Source organism: Manis pentadactyla, chromosome 18 (genome assembly GCF_030020395.1).
Source record: "Manis pentadactyla isolate mManPen7 chromosome 18, mManPen7.hap1, whole genome shotgun sequence".
In the NCBI taxonomy this organism is placed as follows: Eukaryota; Metazoa; Chordata; class Mammalia; order Pholidota; family Manidae; genus Manis; species Manis pentadactyla.
Window position 1 is genome coordinate 26,509,767 of NC_080036.1, and position 20,042 is coordinate 26,529,808.

Here is a 20,042-nt window from a genome sequence, read left to right on the forward strand (position 1 = left end):
GAAAGCCACTTCCCTGACCCTGCTGGGTAAGAACACGTGCCTACATCTGACGCGGAAACAGACATCCCACTTGACAAGCCTGCGTCAGGCAGGTCGGTCGGTCCAACCTGGACGCTGCCACCTGAGAGGAGAGGACACCGGTAACAGGGACAGGCTCCAGGACTGTGGCCTTGCCCCGGGCACCCCTCTCCCGGGCAGAGGCCTGCCTGCGACCCTCCCACACTTCCACTCGTTCTGCCCATGATCAGGGCGCCTTCCCCATACCGGGCCCTGGGACCCGCGGTGCTTCAAGCCACACAGAGAGGGGTCGGGGCAGGGGCAGGGGCAGGGGCAGGGGGCCGGCGTTCTCCTCCTGCACCGTCGGTGGCGAGCAGTAAGGCTCTCGGCCGAGTCTCACGGGCCCTGACGCCCCATTTGGCAAGTGGAGACGACAGGCCGGCCTGCTCCTGTCACATGCCGGACTCCGATTAAGACGTGACTAAATTCCATGTAAGCACAAAATGCTTTTCAAAAAGTGAAAGCAAAGGAAGGAAGGAAGAATTAAAGTAGTAAAGAAAAACAAAACAAAGAGAGGAAAAGAAAAAAGGAATGAGAAAGAAAAAAGAAAACAGAAAATCAGGAAAGAATCATTTCCTCAGCTAGATTGATACACTTTCCCATCAAGAAGAAAGGGAGAGAAAAACAAAACAGAAAACAGCTAAAAAACTACACAGAACCACTTTCTCCCACGGGCCGAGAAGCTTCCGCAGAACCCCAGGCTTTCAGAAGTCGACCCATCTCCTTGGGTTCTTTCCTCCCGGCCCAGGAAGCCAGCCGACTCCCCGGGAGGAACGCAAGGCTCCATTCCAGCTTGGAACAAACGGGAGGCACCAGGAGCGGGCTCCCCGCTCAGAGGGAGGGGCCGGGGGTCCTCAGAGGACAGACAGCCGAGACCCACACAAGGACAAACTCGTTTATTTCTCAGAATTCAGTTTGCTGCTTGATACCCTGCAAAGACGGGGCAACCGCACGACGTCCCTGAGGGCCCAGCGGCAGACCTGCCCAGGCATCGCCCCCAGGCAGCCCAGTCGCTCAGAGGTCCAAGAGAAATCTCCTGACCTGGGCCAGGTACTTGGGCTTCAAGTAGTCACCCAGCTCCTCCTTACTGACCCACACGTGACGGCCCTGCTTCCCGGCCTGGGAAAAGTCTCCGGTGAGCAGCAGGGCTTTGAAGAAGAAAACTTTGGCCCCGAGGCTCCTCTCTGTCCGCACTGCCTGGGGGAACTTGAACTTGTAGTGGCCACAGGGTGCATTTCCCAGGAACTTGGCCTCCATGTTGTTCTCTGAGGAAGGGGGGAAAACAGAATCGGAAGATGAGGACACACACACCTGTGGACTCGGGCTCTCTGAGAGCGATTTCCGGCACGAGGGAAAGCGATCCCCTCCGGATGGTGTCCGGGAGTGCAGAGGAGGGTCGTTCCTGAAGAGCCTCTCCACCCCCCATCCAAACACTCCTGGCCCAGGGGCACCACACTGCCTGGGTCCATTCCTGTGTCAGGCTACAGCCTTCAGGTGAAGTCAGCCACGTGGTTCAAACACCACCATGTGCAGGCAGAGCACCGAGCCTCTAGACTGAGCCCCATCTCCTCTGCGGCTGGACCCAGACGCTTGGTATCTGCAAAGCAGAGCTCATCAACCTTTTAAAGGGCATGTCACGTGGAAAGCATAGAAAGGAACTGATTTGACTTTTGTAGGGTGAAAACATCATAACCAAAGTTAAAAGACAAAGACAGATGGATAGAAAATATCTGCCGTCTGCAACAAAGACTCAATAATCCCAACCCAGCATTTCTAAGGATAGGAAATGATGGATTAGTCACTAAAAGGCACCTGAGGAACTGGATAGCTACAGAGGAAAAACAAAGCTATTCCCAACTTGGTCCTCACATCAAAACTGGTACCATACAGATCAAAGATGTAACAACAGGAACAAATTTTTCATAAAAGGTTTGTTCATTCTGGATGGTGGTTTCACAGATGTCTTAATATTTTCTGAATTGTTCTGTATTCTTAGAGAAAAGAAACAGTAAGAGTAGTAGAAAAAAATGTAGGAAACCTAATCATTTTTGAGAGGGGAAGGCCTAGCCAAGACACAAAATTCAAAAATCCAAACAAGAAAACACATTATTCATCTACAAAAAATTTATATTCTTCCTGCAAAGAAAAATGTAGCATAAAAAAGACAAAGACAAAATGACAAAACTAGGAAAAATATCTGCAAAACATTCAACCAAATAATAACATCTTAAGGTATAGCCAAGTACTTGGAAATCAATGAGGAAAATCATCAAATCTAATAGGAAAACAAAATAAGCATATGAACAGTCTTATTAATAATTAAAGAAAAACGGTCACTACAACATATTTTTACTGACATTCAAAAACTTCGAGCTGTACACTGCTTGTCAAGGGCAAGGGAAAAAGGGTAACATGTATTGTGTGGGTATAAATGTAATCAGATCAAGAAGTAAAAAAACAGTTCACTGCAAACACAAGCAAAGAATCTGAGCAGTTTGTGGAAGACACACAAATAGCCAATAACATACAAAAGATAGTCGATCTCTATAGCTATCAGGAAAATGCCAATCCAAAAGAGATCACTTTCTGGATAGGCAAAAATTTTAGAGAAACTATTTCATATGCTGGTGAGGTCTAGACAAACAGGTGCCTGTCTACCACTCCTAAGAGCATCAAAATGTTAAATACCTTCTGCCGGAAAATCGGGCAGTACCTATCAAAAACTTTAATGTGTCTACCATTGACTGCTATTGCACCCCTAAAAATTCCAGCTTGCAGAAATCCTGGGGAAGTGTGGTGCCAATGGGGAGGAAAAGAATGGACACTGACTGTCTATTCTTTCATATTGCTTGAGCTTTTCCTTGCCATTTTAATTATTTTATAATATTTGGCATTTTAATGAATTTGCAGTAAGTCAATGTATTTTATTTTATATGCACCTATTATATACATCTTTCATGTATTTCCTTTCCCATTTATTACATGTTAAAAGGGGATGTTAAGAGGAGGAAAGCACAGTGCTGAGGTGTGGAGAGGGCAGGAGAAGGCTCTCCCACAGAAAGTATAATGTACAAGCTCAACTTAAAAACGGAGCGGTCAGACCAGGGAGGAGCAATGCACTCCAGTTAGAAACCAGCAGGCCTCAAAACATGGATCTGTGAAAAGACCCCCTTCTTCAAGGAAGGCAAAAGGTTTGGTAGGTCAGAACACAGAATTTACTTTAATGCGCTCAAGACAGACTGATGAGCTTGGGACCAGAGCAAAGAGGACATGTAAGCTATGCTTGAAGTCTGAACTTTTATGCGAAATCTTAAAAGAATTCTAGGCAGAGAAGTGACGAAGGACCTGTGTTTTAAAAAGCTCATCCTGGCAGTACTGAAGGGTGGACACAAAATCCAAGGGGAACTTACTTGGTATCTACTCCCGGATCCGGGGGAACAGTTTTCAACCACTGTGGTTTCGCTGCCCAGGTAGTACTAGGCAATGTCTAAGGACACCTCCGGCTGCCACTCTAAGGGGCGCGGGGATGGGCCAGTGCTCCCGGCAGGTAGTGGGCAGAGGCCAGCGATGCAGCTCAGTACCCTACAATACACAGAATGGCCCCCAGAATGAGTTATTTGGCCCCAAATGTGCCAAACCGAGATCTCTGGCATACTGAGAAGAGAAAGAGGCCCAGCTAGAGTTACAGGAATAAAGGGGAGTATTTAGGACAGACCAGGTAGGACTCAAGCATTACAGACATCGGGATAAGGTCAAGGATACTCTAAGGTTTCTAGCTGGTGAATGGGCAGGCGGCAGTGCCAATAGAAGGCTTCAAGGATAAGAAGAGAAGAAGGCAGCGAGAACGGTAGGCACATAAATTCTGGAAGAACGAGATTTAAACATCTCCAAGGGGGAGAGGGAGACACAGGGACGGTGGGACGGTGCCCACCCACCCCCACCCTGGGAGGGTATTTCATGAGCTCCCCTGACGCGTGTTCAACTGTACATGCTTCTCGCTCGGGCTAACGTTGGCACAGGGAGTCTCGGTGCTCTTCCACTGGCTGCCTCTGCGCTGGGCCCTGGGACGGAACCTAAATCACAGCCTCAGCAGCTGCATCAAGAATGACACAGGTCGTCAAATACTGAACAGCCGAGGCTTCTTCCTCAGAGTGATACCAACCAGCCAGCCAGGAAATGAAAAATCTCCCCATTTTCAAGGAGACACTCAAAATTCAAAGTCAATCTTAGAAGGCAATAGATTACCTAGAAATACAGGTTCTGAAGGACAGACTGTATCTTCAGGATCTGAAATAGAGGCGGAAGAGGGAATCAAGTGTGACAAACCATATTCCAGACACAACAGAACTAAAGTTACTTCACACCCTGTAAGTTCTTAGCACGCAGACGGTGCATTTTTGAAAAGGGGCAGCGTGCAGAGCAAACCAGGAAAAGGTCTGTCCTACGTAGACGCAAAAGAAAGCCCATTTCCCCGAGGCACACAGATCATAATAATCAAAAGTGTGGGAAAAGGGAAAACCGAACAGCAAATCCTGATCATCTTTATGACAGGAAACTACAAACAATTAACACTTCCGGTGGGGTAAAATGTGAGAAACATTTTAATGTAAATACTGATTAGCACTCTTCTGTCTGATCTAATCATTTCATTGGTGTTCCAAATGGGTACAGAAGCACCCATGAAAGGGAGGCGCATAGGGCCTACAAAGCCACGGGAGCCACCACAGCCCCACCCCGGGGTCATCAAGGATCTTAACCGCAGGCCCAAAAGAAGACCTGCAAAGTCAAACAGGTAAAGTACTTAAATCATCTTGGCTGGCGGTCACCTCTTCTGAGGGAGTGTACAAAACTGCAGAAACCTAGAGACGAACGTTTGCACTTTACTGGGAAGATGAGTTTAACCGAGCAGAGGTGGAAGCCTCTATTCTTCAGGTATGAGAGCAGTTGCTAAATCCATAGAAATGCATGGAAACTATGCAAGGGTGACTAAGCAACAGCTGGTCCATTCAAACAAAGGCCTGGGAGGGAGCAGGCACTGCGACCAAACTCCTGAGTCTCCAGAGAAGAGGTGACCGCCAGCCAAGATGATTCACTGGATCAGCCGCTGAGTTTGCAAACCTCCCCAGGCTTAAAACAAGTATTTGAAGAGTCTTTATGAAGAAAGGAGCCAGTGACGGAAACATCCTGGTCAAAACCTGTTGATGCACCTCCTACTTTCCCTTCAGAATAAGATGTAGCCACGGGGATATTATTATTTAGGGAACAAAACAGCGAATTTTAGCGGGGGAGGGGATATTCAACCCATACAAAGAATAGGAAAAAATATGGAGTTAAATAAAGCAAATACCTTTTCCAAGTCAAAGAAAGAAACTTTTCTCTTCTGCCAGCAATAAAACCAATGTGCCATTATGAAAGATAAGTAGAAGAAAATAAAACTTAAAAATCTCAGGGAAACAAAGATGGACTGTCACCTAATTAAAGATGTTTTCTAGTTGAAATTTTTATAAATATCAAATTCTCCATTAACAACCCACCTCCTACCCTTAAAGCCATCCTCACAGTCGGCCTGAATCTCCTGTGACTCTGGTGGGGTAGAGAGGAAGGCGGAGAATTCACCTGACAGTGTGGCCAGGATCCGCTCAGCTGTTCCTCGGAGGGTCTCCCCGGGCTGCCACTCTGCCTGGGGAAGCATCCAAACATCCTCATCTCCAAGCTTCTCTTTGACCAACAGAACAAGGTTCCTGTCTAGCTGCCTGTGCAGCGAGGTTCTGTCATTCTTTTCATCAGCTTCTGTGCAGAAAAGGGGGTCAGAGGAGACAAGATGTGACCAGACAGAACAAAGGAGGTCAGCGCTCCACAGTCTTCCCTTAAGGCAGAACCACAAGCCTTGCCCTCAAAGGAATTATAATCAAATTGCCAACCTGACCCATGTCTCTAACTCTCACCTCTTTCAGGGTAGAGTCTCACAATCTGGAGGAAACTAAAATATAAGAGGAGGAAACCAAAAGCTGAATTTTTCCTTTGTAGAGCAAAACATAAGGTACTTGGAGCCTTTGGAAAAGAAGCGATACCCATACTGAATCAAACAGTGCTGCCCTGTTGATTTTGGCACTGTTACTAACTTAATTAGCCCCCACCTTGTCTGTGCTTCAGGCTTCATCTGTGAAACCAGGATAGGAGAACCCAGTCCCCTGCTTTAGGAGGCATTGCAGGTAAAATACAAGAGACTAGTGGGAAAGGCTTCATTTCCCTCCCTCTCAGTCCCAAACTGGGAGTAAGGCTCAGATAACATTCATGAAGTTTAACAGAGAGAAAAGGATATCCTAACACCCTTGCCTCCTACTCAAAAATAACACAGGCCTTTTAAAAATGTTATTAGGATAGATGTGAGGGACACAGAGAAGAATTTATCTTTCTCTCGCCTGGAAGAAGTTTTTTCATTTTAAAGTATTTGTCACTTTAAAACACAAAGCAGGGGCTGAGCAACTAACTTTTGGTTGGACCGGAATAACCTCCCCCACCGCACTTGCCCTTCCTTCTCGTTGGCCTGAAGAGACCACAAACCTGTTATGCGGGCTCCGGGTTTGAACTGCAGGAATTTCTGTTCCCACGCATCTTCCAAATCCTGCACCAGCAGTATGTTCTGTTCATCGTCTTCATCGCCGAAGTCAGCTTTCCTCTTTGCCAGTTGCTGGGCTTCATCCAAAGCACGAAGCTCATGGTCTGAATACAGGCTCCTCTCTATCTCGATCTGGGAAAATTGGAAGGGCAAAAATCTCCTCAATCTGGGAATATTAAAGAGACAAAAAAAAAAAAACGCAGAATGAAACAGAGATTTAGCACACTTGACAGACTCAGAAGTTTCCCACCCAACACAATACATACAATCAAAACAGCACAGAGAAAACAGAAAGAAAAAGGTCACCTGAACTTTGGGCTTGAGTCCATCTGCTTAACTGTTAGAATGACTGGAGGAAAGGGGCAGGCACTGCCTATTCACTTACCGTGCTCCAGTTATTTCGGTCTTGGGTCAGAATCTCACTCACCATGGACTTTCCTGCCTCAGGGGGTTCACAAAAGCTGTTCCTTCTTCCTAGAATTTTCCCTCACGTTCTGCTGGGAGTTTCCTACTCATCCTTCAGATCTCAATTTAAATATTACTTTCTTAGATATTACTTGACACTCCCCCTAAAATCAAATTAGATATCCCTGCTAAACCCTCTTTTAGTCCCCTACTTTTTCCTTTACAACACTTAACAGTACCTGCCATTATACAGTCATGTGATTATCTGGTTATTAACTGGGCCCCCTTTACTAGACTTAAAGACCGAGAACCAGAGCTGCCTATGTCTGTCTTACCAATGCATCCCCAGCACTTAGCACATGTCTGTAGACAGGAGGTGCTAAATGATTATTTGTAAAGTGGTTAATAAAATATTTGCAGAGTAAATTAATAAGTCAAGTAAAAAAAGCACTTAGGTGAAGTCATACCTCTCAGCAGTAGAGACAAAAACATCTCAGGTTCTGGAGAAATATAACATTGTTCAGGCACTATGGGGATTTAAGACCCTCACAGCCACTACACCGTTTTTGCCCAGAGTACAAGCATCTTACAGAGATATGCCCACTGCCTTCTCCTCACTTATCACATCCTTTTCAAACTGTCAACTACCTATCTATGATAGGGACTGAGTTATCTTGTTCACCGCCGCATCCTAGAATGCTGAGTATCTCCAGGGTTACCTAAGATGACAATAACTGGTCAATGAAAACAAACCCTTCTTTCTTTAACACCTACCCATTTAGTAAGATCGGTATCATTTTGCATATAAATGAAGTGCAGAGAGGTGAGGTGACTTTCGCAAGGTCAGACATGCTAATTGGTGCCGGAGTCGGGACCAAACCCAGGCCCGCGTGCCTCTGTCCCCAACGGCGCCCTGCAGCCACCACCCGCACGTGAGTCCTACCTGCTCTAGTAGAGCCGCCATCTCTTCCTGCAACGGCGTCAGCGGCTTCGAGACCAACGGTGGCCGCTGCAGGCACAACGCGCCCAACAGGCGCCATGGAGACCCGCTGCCCAGGGATGCGGCCGCAAGGGCCAGGCTGCGAGAAGCCAGGCTCCCGGCCCGGAGCCCCTCAAACCGCCGCCAGCCCCTCGCCACCCCAAGCAGGGTGCGCCTCACGGGCGCCGCCATCTTCCTGCCCTCCCACCGTGCACGGGGGCTCCCAGCGAGGTCGTGAGCCAATCCCGTGTTCCCACAAGGCAGCGCGGGAGTGGCCTGGCGGCAGGAGCTCAGGCTGCAGCCTGTTAGGACGAACCATTCCGACATGGAGGGGGTGGGCGAAGGTCTCGTTAGAAGAAGACTAGGGAAGATGGAGGAAATTTCCAGTTAACACTGGCAACGACAGTTATTATAAAGCACTTAAATGTGAATAAAAATCTTGAATGGGCCCTATGAGAAGGAATCAGATGCATTTTCCTCTGCAGCCTCCCCCCAAATGCTCGTGGTGCTGGCGCCGCTCCAGCTTCGCCCGGCTCTGCGGTCGCGCGGACGGGAACCGATTGGGGCCAATTCAAGCCATGCAGTTTGTAAGGAACGCAGGGTCGCGGCTTCTGCGGTCATGGGCTTGGCCGCCGACGACCAGGTACGAACGGTTAACCACTCCGAGCCCGCGGCCACCCCCCGGGGTGCGCTCCTGCCCCATGAGCCGCCTGGACTCCGGTGGCCCTTAGGCCCGGACCCAACCGAGCGTTCCTTCCCTGCAGGGTCGTGGCCGGGGCGCCGGGTCCCGCCCTGCACACCGGCGCCCAGCAACTGCAAGACGCGGCGGCCAAGCCGGAAGTTGAACAGGCGGCGGCTCAGAATCTGAGCCGGGGCAGCTTCAGGTGAGGGCCCGCTAGGTCCTGCCCTCTGGAGACCGGCAGCCCCCTCCGGTGTCCGAGACCCAGTGCCTTCCTAACTCCGTCACCTGCCATCTGTAGGACCTTCTGTAAATTAATCTCTGAACCTCAGCTTTCTCATGATAAAAGGGAAATAATGCCAAAATCATCTCATTCAAATGAAATGAGATTTGGCACAGAATGGGTGCCCAGTGAACATTCGATGAATGAGTGCGTGCGGAGGTGTATATATAGTGAATATACTTTATTTCCTCGCTGAGAGGGGGATCATGTCAGACTCACAACGTTTCCCCGGCCTCGGATACAGAATGGGATGGGTCGGGGCACCCTGTGATATAGATAATAGTGCTTTTTAGAGTTGGTCTAAGGACCAGGGTGGTTTTTGTGCTCAGCCCTATGGACTGGCATCTTGCTTTCCATCGGTACCACCACCTCTGCGTGCTAATTGTTCTTCACATCCATTTAACGTTCACTGAGAACCTGCTTGGTGCCAGGCACTGTGCTAGATGCTGGGAATACAAATAAAAGATCATTCCTGCCCGCAAGTAGTTCCTAGTCTCGGAGGGAAGGTAAACACGCGGACATTTTCACCATGATCTCATCAATAGCATACTGGAGGGAAGAACTGGTAACTTGCAAGTATGAAAGCATGAGTGTCTGACTCCTGAGGAAAGAAGGGGAGACTTCAGAAAGGTAAATGGGGAGCTAAGGGCGGAATTGAATGGGAGTTCAGCTGGGCAAGATGAAAGGAATCAAGTGTGTGTCTGATGGCAGATGAGGCCAGCAAGACAAGAAGAAATCAGAATGCTGAGGGTGTTACCTGTACTCCTGGTGCTTTTACACTGTTCCCACTGTAGGCAGTCGGGAGCCGCTGCAGCAGTTTAAGCCACGATTCTGTTGTGGTCATTCAACAATGTTAGGCACTATTCTGGGTGCTGGGGACACGTCAGTGACCAAACACGAAAATCCCTGCCCCCATAGACTTACATTCTAGTGAACAGTGGACAGTAAATAGAAAACAAGTAAAACGTGAGAGTATGACAGATGGTGAGAGTGTATCTAGGGTTTACGAGGAAAAGCAAGAAAGTCGATGTGGAGTAAGGAGTAAAAGCAGGCGGTGGGGGTGAGAGGTGCAGCAACGGCCTGTATGGCCTTGTAGGCCATCACGAGGACTTCAGCTTTTACTCTGAGATAAGAATTTTGAACAGAGGGTTGAAATGATGTCGCATTTTCAGAGTCTTACATTTTAGAGTCCCTTTGGCTGATGTGTTGATAATGAGCAAGGACAAAAGCTGGGAGAAGTCTCCTAAGCAGTTAGAAGACTATTGAAATAACCCAGGCAAGAAATGATGGTGGCTTGGACCAGGGTGACAGCTTAGGGGGTAAAATAAATGGTTGGACTGATATGTTTAGGAAGGGGACCCAAGAGAACTGGTTAAGGTAAGGTGTGAGGAAAGGAGAGGAGTGAAGGAGCGCTCCAAAGTTTCTTTTGGCCTAAGCACCTGGAAAGGTGGAGCTGTCATTTACAAAGATGGAGAAGACTCCAGGATTTTGGTTTCATCTGAGATGTTTAATTAACATCCCAGTGGAGGTACAATGTAGGCTTTTAGAAATGGAGTGCAGGGACAGAGCTGGGCTAGAGATGTACCTTTGGAAGACTATCATAGATCATGTTTAACACCATGAGACTATTCAAGGTCATCTAGGAAGAGAAGAGGTCCGAGGACTGACCCTTGGAGCCCTCTGACATTTAGAAACTTGGGAAATGAGGAAGAATCAGCAAAAGAAACAAGGAACCTCCAGAGAGGTAGTTTGAAATCCTGGAGAGATTCTTTTTTAATGTGGTTCGGGACAGAGAGATCAGCTGTGTCAGGTGCTGCTGATAACGTAAGTCAATATGCTGATGACAGAATTGCTCACTGGCTTGTGAGTTAGTTAATGACCTTGACTAGAGCATTTTTGTGGAGCCGTAGGATTGAAGGCTGATTGGAGCAGGTTCCCAGAGAAGAGAAGAAGACAGGAAGAAACAGCAAATACAGTCAGCTCTTTAAGGGGGAATAGAGAAGTGGGCAGTAGCCCAAAGAGGTTTTGGGATCTAGAGGTTTTTGTTTGTTTTTAGGTTGGGGAAATAACAGCATTTTTTGTTGATAGGAATAATGTGACAGTGGGCAGGAATGCCAGTGCTGGAGCGGAGGCATTGCTGGAGGTCTGTCCTTGAGGCTGGCACACAAGTGGAACAGCATAACAGGAGCGAGGGCAAGGACTCTGGGCACAGGTGTTTGGTGGTGGGAGCTAGAAGGAATTCTGATGGCTTCCATTTTTCTGTGAAGGTCATCAGCTGGCAGTGAGGAAGCAGGCAGGAGCTGGAGGTTTGAAGAGACAAAAGAAGGTATTAGGTAGTCATCCAGGAGACCAGAAGGGTAATTGAACTGGGCATATGCTGTATGATTGCCAGTGCTGAGGGCCCACTTGATGTTAGAAGTCATTAAAGTAAGGCAGTGGTTCTCAGCTGAGGGCAATTTTACCTCCAAGGGGACTTTCAGCAATGTCTGAAGACATTTTGATTGTCACAATCTGGGGAACAATATCTCATGGGTAGAGGCCGGGGATGCTGCAAACGCCCCTCAGTGTACAGGGCAGCCCCTACAACAAAGAATTATCTTGCCCAAATGTCAGTAGTGCTGAGGTTGAGAAACCGTGATATGTAGAGACACCAGTTGGCATTGCTGTGTATTTGTCTCTAGCTGACTGTGCAGATGCGTGGTCAGGCTCAGAGTGGCTGGAGAGGTGGATTTAACCAGATTTAGGGGTTTGCCAGGAGGGGCAGAATGAAGTAATAGGGGGCAGAGAATTGAGGGTGTATGGCTGGGAGTAATTGTAATGACTCTGCATGGAATTCGCTTCAGGTCAGGAGCGAAGTGAGGAGAGTGAAGGTGGCAGGATTGGTGGATGGAGGGTTCCTGGAATGAGGGTACTACTGGGAGTGCACAGGTGACGGCCTGGGTGTGATACGGTGATGATAAGGGCTAGGTGTGCTCATGGAACTAAGTAGCCAGGGTAGGTTAGAGTACACAGGACCACTGGAGAAAAGGAGGTCAAGACACAGAAGCCAAGGAGTTGGAAGGATCCCACTGAAATCATATATGTTATTATGATGGGAATAGTGAGCCGAGAGCTATAATGTTTGCATTTTTCTCCATTTATTTGCATTAAAAAAAAAACAAACTCTGGCTGCAATTGGAGAACAGGCTGAAGACCATGAGAAAGGGCCTGCTCTGTCTGGGAGCAGAGTTGCAGCTTAGCCAGCCCAGGTTCCAGCCACTGCCACATTTGCGTCAAGGTCAGTTTGGGTTGGTTTTGCCCAGAGGTCAGCAAATTCTCATGCCGGAAGTGCTCACAGCAGAAGTCAGCCCCCATCTTCAGACCCTCCCCGGGACAGAACAGCAACTGTTTTCAGCCTTCTGTGGCCATTCAGAAGCAGTGCCGGTCCCTTTCTTCATTTCCCTGGTGTAAGGGTGGCTATGAAGAGGCAGCAGACAGTGCCCCAAAGCTTTGTCTCTCCTCTCTCTGGGTGAACCACTTGTTCATCTGTACACTGGACCCGGGAGGTGTAAAGGCCTGATCTTGTCCATGCCTTCCGTTAAATGCTTCAAGCTCCAAAGCTTTCCTAGTTCAAAAAACCTTGCTGCATATAAGAAGCATTACACTGGGATGTTCAGACTTCAGCAGGCTTTAGTTTTTCAGCCCCGTAGTCAATAGGGGAAATTACCAATGGGGAAATGATGGTGTTTTACACATTAACGTCCTCTTAGAGCCTGGTCCACTTCAGCATGTAGGCTGAGAAGTCAGCAACCTACTGAGGTGCTAAACCATCTCTAAAGGCCTCACAGGAAAGAATATACTTGTGACTCTTGAATGCCCCTGTGTGATTGTTTTGTTTTTTTGAAAACAAGCATAGAATGGAGGATCAGTGGTCTAAGGTAAGGATTGGCAAACGGCCCTTACCCAAATTTGGCCAGTTGGTTGTTTTTTTGCAAATAAAGTTTTCTTAGAACATAGTCACAACCATTAATTTCCTCTTATCTATTTTCTGTTTTTGCACCACAGTGGCAAAGTTGAGTAGTTGCAACACAAACTTCATGGCCAGCAAAGCCTAATATTTACTGTCTGACCCTTTACAGAAAAAGTTTGCTGACCTCTAGTCTAAGGGATATTGGATTTTTAAAATAATAATATTATAAGTATTATTTACATTGTTTTGTCTTTTTTTATATAAAGTAGAGAGTCATCTGTGGCTGATGAAACAAAGGTTTGACTTTATTTTTTAAATTGGAGAAAGAGTAGCCTGTAGGGGATTAAAAAGAGTGATCGGATTATATACTAAAAGGGACAAGGGAAGGTGGGGAGGGGGGATTAAATTCTCTTTTGTCCTAGAAGAAAATCATTAGGAAAGTCAAGTCTACAACTCAAGAAATAGCCGTTCAAGCACAACGTCCACAGAGAGGGCGGGAGCCCGTTGGGGCCGAGAGCTGCTGTCGTGCATTATGAGTTCATCTGTACTGTTTGATTTTTTTTTAAACCATGTGATGACTTTTTTTTAATTTAAAAAACATGAGGACAATTTTACATAAAGTATTTCCTCTAATTGCAGCATCTACCCTCCAGTCCCAGGACAGGAGAGCTCTCTGCAGTGGGCAGGAAAGAAATTTGAGGAGATCCCAATCGCACACATTAAAGCGTCCTACCACAAGTAAGCGGGCAGCAGGGCAACCCTGGCTGGTGTGGAGGGTAAGGGAGCCAAGGCGGGCCCTGGGCGCCCTGCTTGGAGTGGAAGGCGGGGTAACAGTCCTACCTGCAGGTGCAGGGTCACCCAGGCCCCTCCTCCTTGTTTTAGGAAACCACCTCTGTCTTTATGAGGCTTATTCAGATCTCATGAAAATCTGAGCTAGGTTGGGCATGTCTTATTGATAAGATTTCCCTGCTTTCCTCTGGAGCAGTATTTCCTGGTTCTGCCCAAGAGTTGGAGGGATTGTTTTAAGGAAGGTCCCTGCATGAAGGTACTGAGTGTCCCTGAGCACTGGGGAACAGGGCGTGGGTGATACGTGAATAAGGTGAGAGATGGCTTAGGAATGTATGAGTTATTAACAATCTAACCAAGATGTACACTTCTCAGGAAGTGTTGACCCTTTGGACTCATCTGGGGCCGTTGCGCGTTGACCTCTAACCTCCCAGGACTAAACGGGAGTGGTGACAGATTTAACACGACAAGACTAGTGTTCTGTGTGGCTGACAGACAGGTGCCGAGGGAATTCCCGACTGTGTTGGCAGTGGAAGCCTTGCCGATACTGGTGACCGCTTTGAAGGCAGCCCCGTCTTGGAGAAGGACCAGTACTTGCTGGCGGCCTGCCCGTGTAGCGGTGCAGAGAGGAACCGAGACTACTGGTAGTCACGGAGAGTGTGGGCAGGTTCCACAGTGTCCCTTTCGGCACCCGTCTGATGGGCTCAGATGAGAGCAGCTGCATGTCCTTCTCTGCCCCTTTCAGGCCAGTAAGGACAGAGGGTAACTCGCCCTGTTTGTGCGTTGGTTGAAGTCGCTGTGACCTACCCTGGAGACCACTGTTGCAGTTTTTTTCAGGGACCAGCAATTCTCTTAGTTTCTGTTCAGTGTAGGACACGCAGGGAGCTCTGGCAGGGGCCAGTGGCAGCCGTAGCCCGGCCAGAAGCAGGAGGCCAAGCCCGGGGTGCCTCCAGCAGGCCAAGCACAGCTGCCCCCCGACTCCTCTTCAGGGAGCCCTCAGACCGGAGCACAGGACAGTGGCGGCTAAGGGGGAAAGGGAAAGCACATCTAAGGACTTCTTCAAGTTATTCTTAGTTTTCATTTAACTTGTAAAGTTAGAAATGATCAGAAAAAAGTTTTTACTTATTAAAAAAAATTTGATCGTGGGTTAGCGTGGCATAGCATTAAAATGATACAATATAGTCATATTGCTAACTTTTTTTAGGTATGCTAATGGTTTTGTGGGATATGTTTAAAGAGTCCTTATCATTTAGACAAATATACTGAAATATTTACAGATGAAATGATGGGTTTGGGATTTGCTTCAAAATAATTCTTTAGTGGGGAAAAGGGGCTGGAAACAGGGTTCATCGCTGAAACTACATTGGACACGAATTAGTAATTGGTGAGGCTGGGTAATGGGCCCATGGGAGTCCATATACTATTATATTCACTTTTGTGTTTATTTGAAACTCTCCCTATTGAAAAAACTCTTAAAAATTATTTGATGTGAAATATCTATTTCTTAGGTGGAAAAAGGCAGACAAGGACATCAAATCTAATCTAAACACTAGAAGGAAAACTCGCCTCCCTTCTTCTGGACGACATTTAACCACCCTCAGAGTATATACTTGCCTTAGTCAGCTCCGGCTTCTGTGTAACAAAATACTACAGGCCGGGCGGCCTCAACAACAGACGTTTATTTCCCGCGGTTCTAGAGGCTGGAAGCCCGAGATCAGGGTGCAGCCCAGTCAGGTCCAGGGGAGAGCTTTTCCAGGCTGCTGGCGGCCAGCGTCTCACTGTCCTCACACAGTGGAAGGAACGAGAGGGCACACTGGGGCCCCTTTTATAAGGCCACTAATCCCATTCATGAGGGATCCCAGAGGCCCCATCTCCAAATGCCATCACCTTAGGGATTAGGGTGTCAGCATATGAACTGGGGGACACACACCTTCAGTCCCTAACAGAGCTCTCTTTAGATTGTATGGCCTGTCCGTTTCGATGCAGTTTGGGGGCTGATTCTGACCTTCCATATAGGAGGCCAAAAAACCTTATCTGATAAAGTGAAAGCAGCTTTTTCCTCCGTCCCGGGGGCCCGTGAGGGCATAGGTCAGCACGCCCCCGATGCCCTGAAGAGTCACTGTGTCCCGTCTGCCTCCCCCGCTTGCCCAGCACACAGATCCAGGTAGTCTCTGCCGCTCACGAGCCCCTTGCCCGTGCTTCCTGCGGCACGGAGGGGTTTCGGAACGCCAAGAAGGGCACCGGCGTCGCAGCGCAGACAGCTGGCATCGCTGCCGCGGCGGTGAGTACAGCTCTGCCTGGCCCTCCGCAGTGCGCTCTGCTTTCTGCGAGGCCGATCACTGTGGTGGCAGGTCTCCCACACTGGCCATTCAGCCCCAGTGGGGTACCCATTGGCCAGCTTCTGTTAGGTGCCCTGACACTGGTGCAGTTTGCAGAGGTCTGAGGTGCGGTTTGAGGGAGGTTTCTCCTTTCTCTCTCTCTTCATTTGAGCAGAAGTGAAACACGTGTCAGTTATTCTAAAAAAGGCAAAGGGCTGAAGACTTACAAGGTCTTCTCAATTTAAGACCAGTGGGGTGGCAGCTGGTGATGGTAACCTATCTGGGGAAGATGTGGTATGGTAAGGACTCGCGTGCAAGACCAGCTCAAGGGTGGACTGTTGCAGACCTTTCTAGAAGCAAACTGGCCGTGTGCTGCCATTGGTATATTTATTGAGCATCTACCTTACACCAGATACTTGACATTCATTATCTTAAATCCTCAGAAGACCCTCAGTAGTACCCACACTTTTAAGAGGCAGTTGATATTGTGTGCATCTTGCTTGGAGCCGTGCAGCCAGCTCGCTTCCCTGAACTGAATATACTGGTCTGGGACTAGCCTCCTGCACACAGCCTCCTGCAGCCTAGGCCCTAAAAGGTTCACTTTGCCAAAGCAGGAGTATTTCCTGAAGGAAAACCTCAGCCTTCAAACAAGGCTTAGTGCCCAAGAATGTCGGTTGCTATGTATCAGCGATCATCAGACACACTAAATGTCCACCACCGGACAGAAATGGCAGCGGTAACAGTGGCTTCTGCATGGTGGGTTGAGTGAGTTGTGTGTTTTCCAGGCTTTCCATAATGAACTGCCTTTATAATAAAGAAAGAAAAATTCATAACTGAAGATGTAAAATGGTAACACTTTTTAAGTGGGTTTTTAGGCTCAGTCCTGAAGTCCAGGGCACCTCGTCATGGGCCGAAATTCTGCCATTTACCTACCTGGGAAAAATCTGAGCAATACTTAGAAACCTCCATGAGGTGGCAGTGATGTCCTGGGCTAAAAAGGATCAGAGCTGTCTAACTAGGGCTTGACAAGCTCTGTGCTCTCTGCTGGTGTCTGTCCTGCTCTGCGGCCATCTGTCCCCTCGTCCTTCCCTGTCTTCTGCGTGTTTACAGAAGCAGGTGCCTTCTTCCTGGAGCTCAGCCCTGTTGCCCCGGGCGGCAGGAGCATGAGCCGGGATGTAGTCTCTCTTTGGGATGCTGACCACTTGCTGTTTCTCTCCAGAAAGCCATGGGGAAGGGCGTCACCCACGTCCGAGTTGTGGTGAAAGGCCTGGGGCCGGGGCGCTTGGTAAGTGACCGGGGTTCTCCGCATGCATGGGCCGCTTCCGTAGGAGGGGGCTCGGGAACAGTGTGAGCAGGTGGGAGGACCTGTCGTGCGTTTCCAGCATAGCCCAAAGTTTCTTTCTGTTGTTCTTCTAATCCACTAAGCTTCTCAAAGTCCTGATGGCTCAGTGTGATTCATCCGACTCTTGCTGAGTGCCTACTGTGTGCCAGGCTCCGGGAATAGAAACACTGTCCCCAGGGACATCACAGATGATCCCTCAGTACAGACCAGTGAGCACATGGGAAAGCTTGTGCCCAGGGTGCTGGGAGCCCACTGGGAATGATCTGGAAGGTGTCCCCAAAGAGGTGCTATCTCCATGTGGACAGAAGTATTAAGAGGTGGGGGGTGTTGGGAGGGGGCCATTCCAGACAGAGGAAACTACAAAAGTGGAATGCATAAGGTATGTTAAGGTTTGTCAGTAGTCTCTGCTCTTAGATTGTAAAGCGCAAGGTGGGACATGGCAGTGCACCTGGAAGAGGGGACAGCGCCGGGACTCAGTTAGGGGTTTGAGAGAACAGGATTGGGGCTGTAGCTCTCAGAGCCAGGGAGCCTCGCTACCCTCCTCCCCACCCCACCCGGCCCTCTCAGGCCCCGTCTGGACACACCGGGTCGTCATTCCTGGGACCCTGTCATTCTACTCTTCCTCTGTTCCTTCCAGTCTGCTATCAAAGGACTGACCATGGGGGGCCTGGAGGTGATCTCAATCACAGACAACACCCCCATCCCCCACAACGGCTGCCGCCCTCGGAAGGCGCGGAGGCTGTGACGGGAAGGAAGCCCACGCCTGAACCTGGCCTGCAGCGCACACTGCCGGCCTCTCCAAAGGCCGCTTGTCGGGGCCCTCCCGGCAGCAAGGTGCACCCACCCCGAATGGGGTGGCCTTGCCTGTTCCTATGACTAGAGGGCAGCGTGCCCAGAAGTGACACCGGCGAGCTCCAGGCGCAGCTGTGGCCCCAACTCCAGCCACTGGCGCTGCCTCTGCTCTGAAAAATAAAAATCTCTCTGCCATTTGTATTAGTTTATGAGTTTTTCTGCTTCCAGAGTTGCAAAAGAGATTATGAACTGAGGTTAGAACCTAGACGAAAGGGTGGAAAAGTAGATGTGAGCTGCTGTTCACACACCTCCAGCTTTGATTTCGGGTATTTCCATTTTATCTCCTTAAGCAGGTTTCCGGAGCTCCACATGCCAACTTTTCTTACTAACTTGTAATTTGGCCCCAAAATGAGAACTTTTTACCTCCTACCGCTGGAGTATTCTGATAGTGGAAGATCTCACTGTTGGCAGGCATATTTAAAGTTAGTTCTGACAGTATGGGACAATTGACCTGAATTGTGGACAGTCAGAGATTGCCTACAGGAAAGTCATCTTTTGCACACTCCACAGGCTTCCACAGTCCCAGCCCCCACGATTCAGCAACCCGAAAGGGCGGTACAGCAGAGTGGTATAAAATAGGATTCTGTAGAAAATAGAGTGGGTGGAGGGCTGGGCACGGGCATAGCCCAAATGGAGAAGGTGCAGAAAAGCGAGTTGGTGTGGAGCCTGGATGTGCTGACAAGTGGGCTCGGCCTGGGAACCCTAGGCGAGACTGCTCATTTGTTGGGGCTCTGGGGTCCCTGGACACTACACAGGCCAAAGGCGAAGGCTCTGGAGGCCCAGCGGGAGAGATGCCTCCTTAGACAAAGAGAGCCAAGTAAGGCAGTTACTATCTGCCTAAAATGCCAGGCTGCCAGTCCCCGCTGCTCAAGCCCTTCTTGGCAGCAGACGTCTCAGTCCTGGGGATCCAGGTGAGCCATGTGCTTGCACGTCCCCAGGGCAGGGGGAGGCGGAGACTCGTTTGGGTCCCGGGTATCTGCACCAGCGGAGTACTGGAATCGGGTTGTGCTTCCTCGGTGCAGGGCCTCATCACTTCTGTGAGTGCATCTGCTTCTGCCCAAAACTGGTAGTGCGGGACTGGCTGTGGAAGGGAAGCCTCTCCTCTGCTCCCCTGTGCAGGCAGGAAGACAAATACAGTGTCTTTCCTTTCAGCGCAGACGCAATGTTTTCTCCTCTCAGCCACGGTCATCAGCCAGCACGGAGATGTCCTGTCACTACCAAAACAAGCTGTTCGACGCTGGAGTGCCTGGGCGCCAGCAGAATATCACTTGGTGCTTCAGGAGGAACTATACTCCAGTCGCCTCTGCCAACACCTGGCCCTGAAAGGCCATGGAAAACAACGGGCATAGATAACTTCCCCCTGGGCTCCTTTATTCTTTTTCTCCATCCATTGTTTCCTCTTCTGGATAGACACATTGCCTTTTAAATCTGAGTTTTATCAGCCCAAAGTGATGAAGCGGCCACTGCCAAAGAGGAAACTGTTCGTTCAGCCAAACTCAGCAGACATGGTTATTGCACAGACACGCTGGGCTCTGGGGGAATGGATACGGCACTACCGACGCCGGCCTGGAGCTCGGGCGTGGGAAGCTAGACGGGCGCGTAGCTGAATCAGAAGTCCCGTAAGAGGCACGGGTGTTTCTGGTGTTTGAGTGAAAGCAAGATCCCCTCAGTTTAAGGGATGGGAGGGAAGGCTTTGTGGAGAAGGCCAGCAAGACGCCCCACACGGCCCTGTGGGGTCCCTAGGACGACACGCAAAGCAGCACAGCCCCGGGC

At 49.1% G+C, this 20,042-nt stretch overlaps 3 protein-coding genes across 4 annotated transcripts in view; 1 reads left to right on the forward strand and 2 right to left on the reverse strand.

Moving 5' to 3' along the window:
* Window positions 1-938: 938 nt before the first annotated feature.
* Window positions 939-8,285, reverse strand: MRPL46 (mitochondrial ribosomal protein L46). The gene is made up of 4 exons (XM_036931807.2): window positions 8,025-8,285; window positions 6,622-6,808; window positions 5,674-5,847; window positions 939-1,322 (listed from the first exon to the last, which is right to left on the reverse strand). Exons 1-4 carry the CDS (start codon window positions 8,250-8,252, stop codon window positions 1,072-1,074), a joined length of 840 nt encoding a protein of 279 aa, XP_036787702.1. The 5' UTR covers window positions 8,253-8,285; the 3' UTR covers window positions 939-1,071.
* A 263-nt stretch (window positions 8,286-8,548) lies between these two features.
* MRPS11 (mitochondrial ribosomal protein S11) lies at window positions 8,549-18,406 on the forward strand. Of its 2 annotated transcripts, XR_008994672.1 has the most exons (7): window positions 8,549-8,703; window positions 8,825-8,944; window positions 13,611-13,709; window positions 15,909-16,038; window positions 17,295-17,360; window positions 17,501-17,626; window positions 18,055-18,194. XR_008994672.1 is itself a non-coding variant. In XM_036931808.2 (6 exons), the coding sequence occupies exons 1-6, from the start codon at window positions 8,639-8,641 to the stop codon at window positions 18,160-18,162; spliced, it is 588 nt and encodes a 195-aa protein (XP_036787703.1). In that variant the 5' UTR covers window positions 8,549-8,638; the 3' UTR covers window positions 18,163-18,406. The 2 variants fall into 2 exon arrangements, 1 of the variants encoding a protein (XP_036787703.1); XM_036931808.2 differs by lacking the exon at window positions 17,501-17,626 and having other exon boundaries at window positions 18,055-18,406.
* DET1 (DET1 partner of COP1 E3 ubiquitin ligase) overlaps window positions 10,780-20,042 on the reverse strand; it is a 56,891-nt gene continuing 47,628 nt past the window's right edge. The window contains exon 5 of the mRNA XM_036931804.2: window positions 10,780-11,322. Within this exon, the coding sequence (XP_036787699.2) occupies window positions 11,055-11,322 (268 nt within the window). The 3' untranslated portion in view covers window positions 10,780-11,054. The remainder of the gene's footprint in view (window positions 11,323-20,042) is intronic.

Bases quoted from the DNA above. Each gene is read 5' to 3' on its own strand.
- MRPL46 (XM_036931807.2), bottom strand. From the start codon at position 8,252: ATGGCGGCGCCCGTGAGGCGCACCCTGCTTGGGGTGGCGAGGGGCTGG. The intron at 5,848-6,621 runs GTTTGTGGTCTC...TTTTCTGCACAG, and splicing joins ACCCGGAGCCCGCATAACAG to AAGCTGATGAAAAGAATGAC. The intron at 1,323-5,673 runs GTGAATTCTCCG...CCCCTTCCTCAG, and splicing joins GATCCTGGCCACACTGTCAG to AGAACAACATGGAGGCCAAG.
- MRPS11 (XM_036931808.2), top strand. From the start codon at position 8,639: ATGCAGTTTGTAAGGAACGCAGGGTCGCGGCTTCTGCGGTCATGGGCT. The intron at 8,704-8,824 runs GTACGAACGGTT...CCTTCCCTGCAG, and splicing joins GCTTGGCCGCCGACGACCAG to GGTCGTGGCCGGGGCGCCGG. The intron at 17,361-18,054 runs GTAAGTGACCGG...TGTTCCTTCCAG, and splicing joins GCCTGGGGCCGGGGCGCTTG to TCTGCTATCAAAGGACTGAC.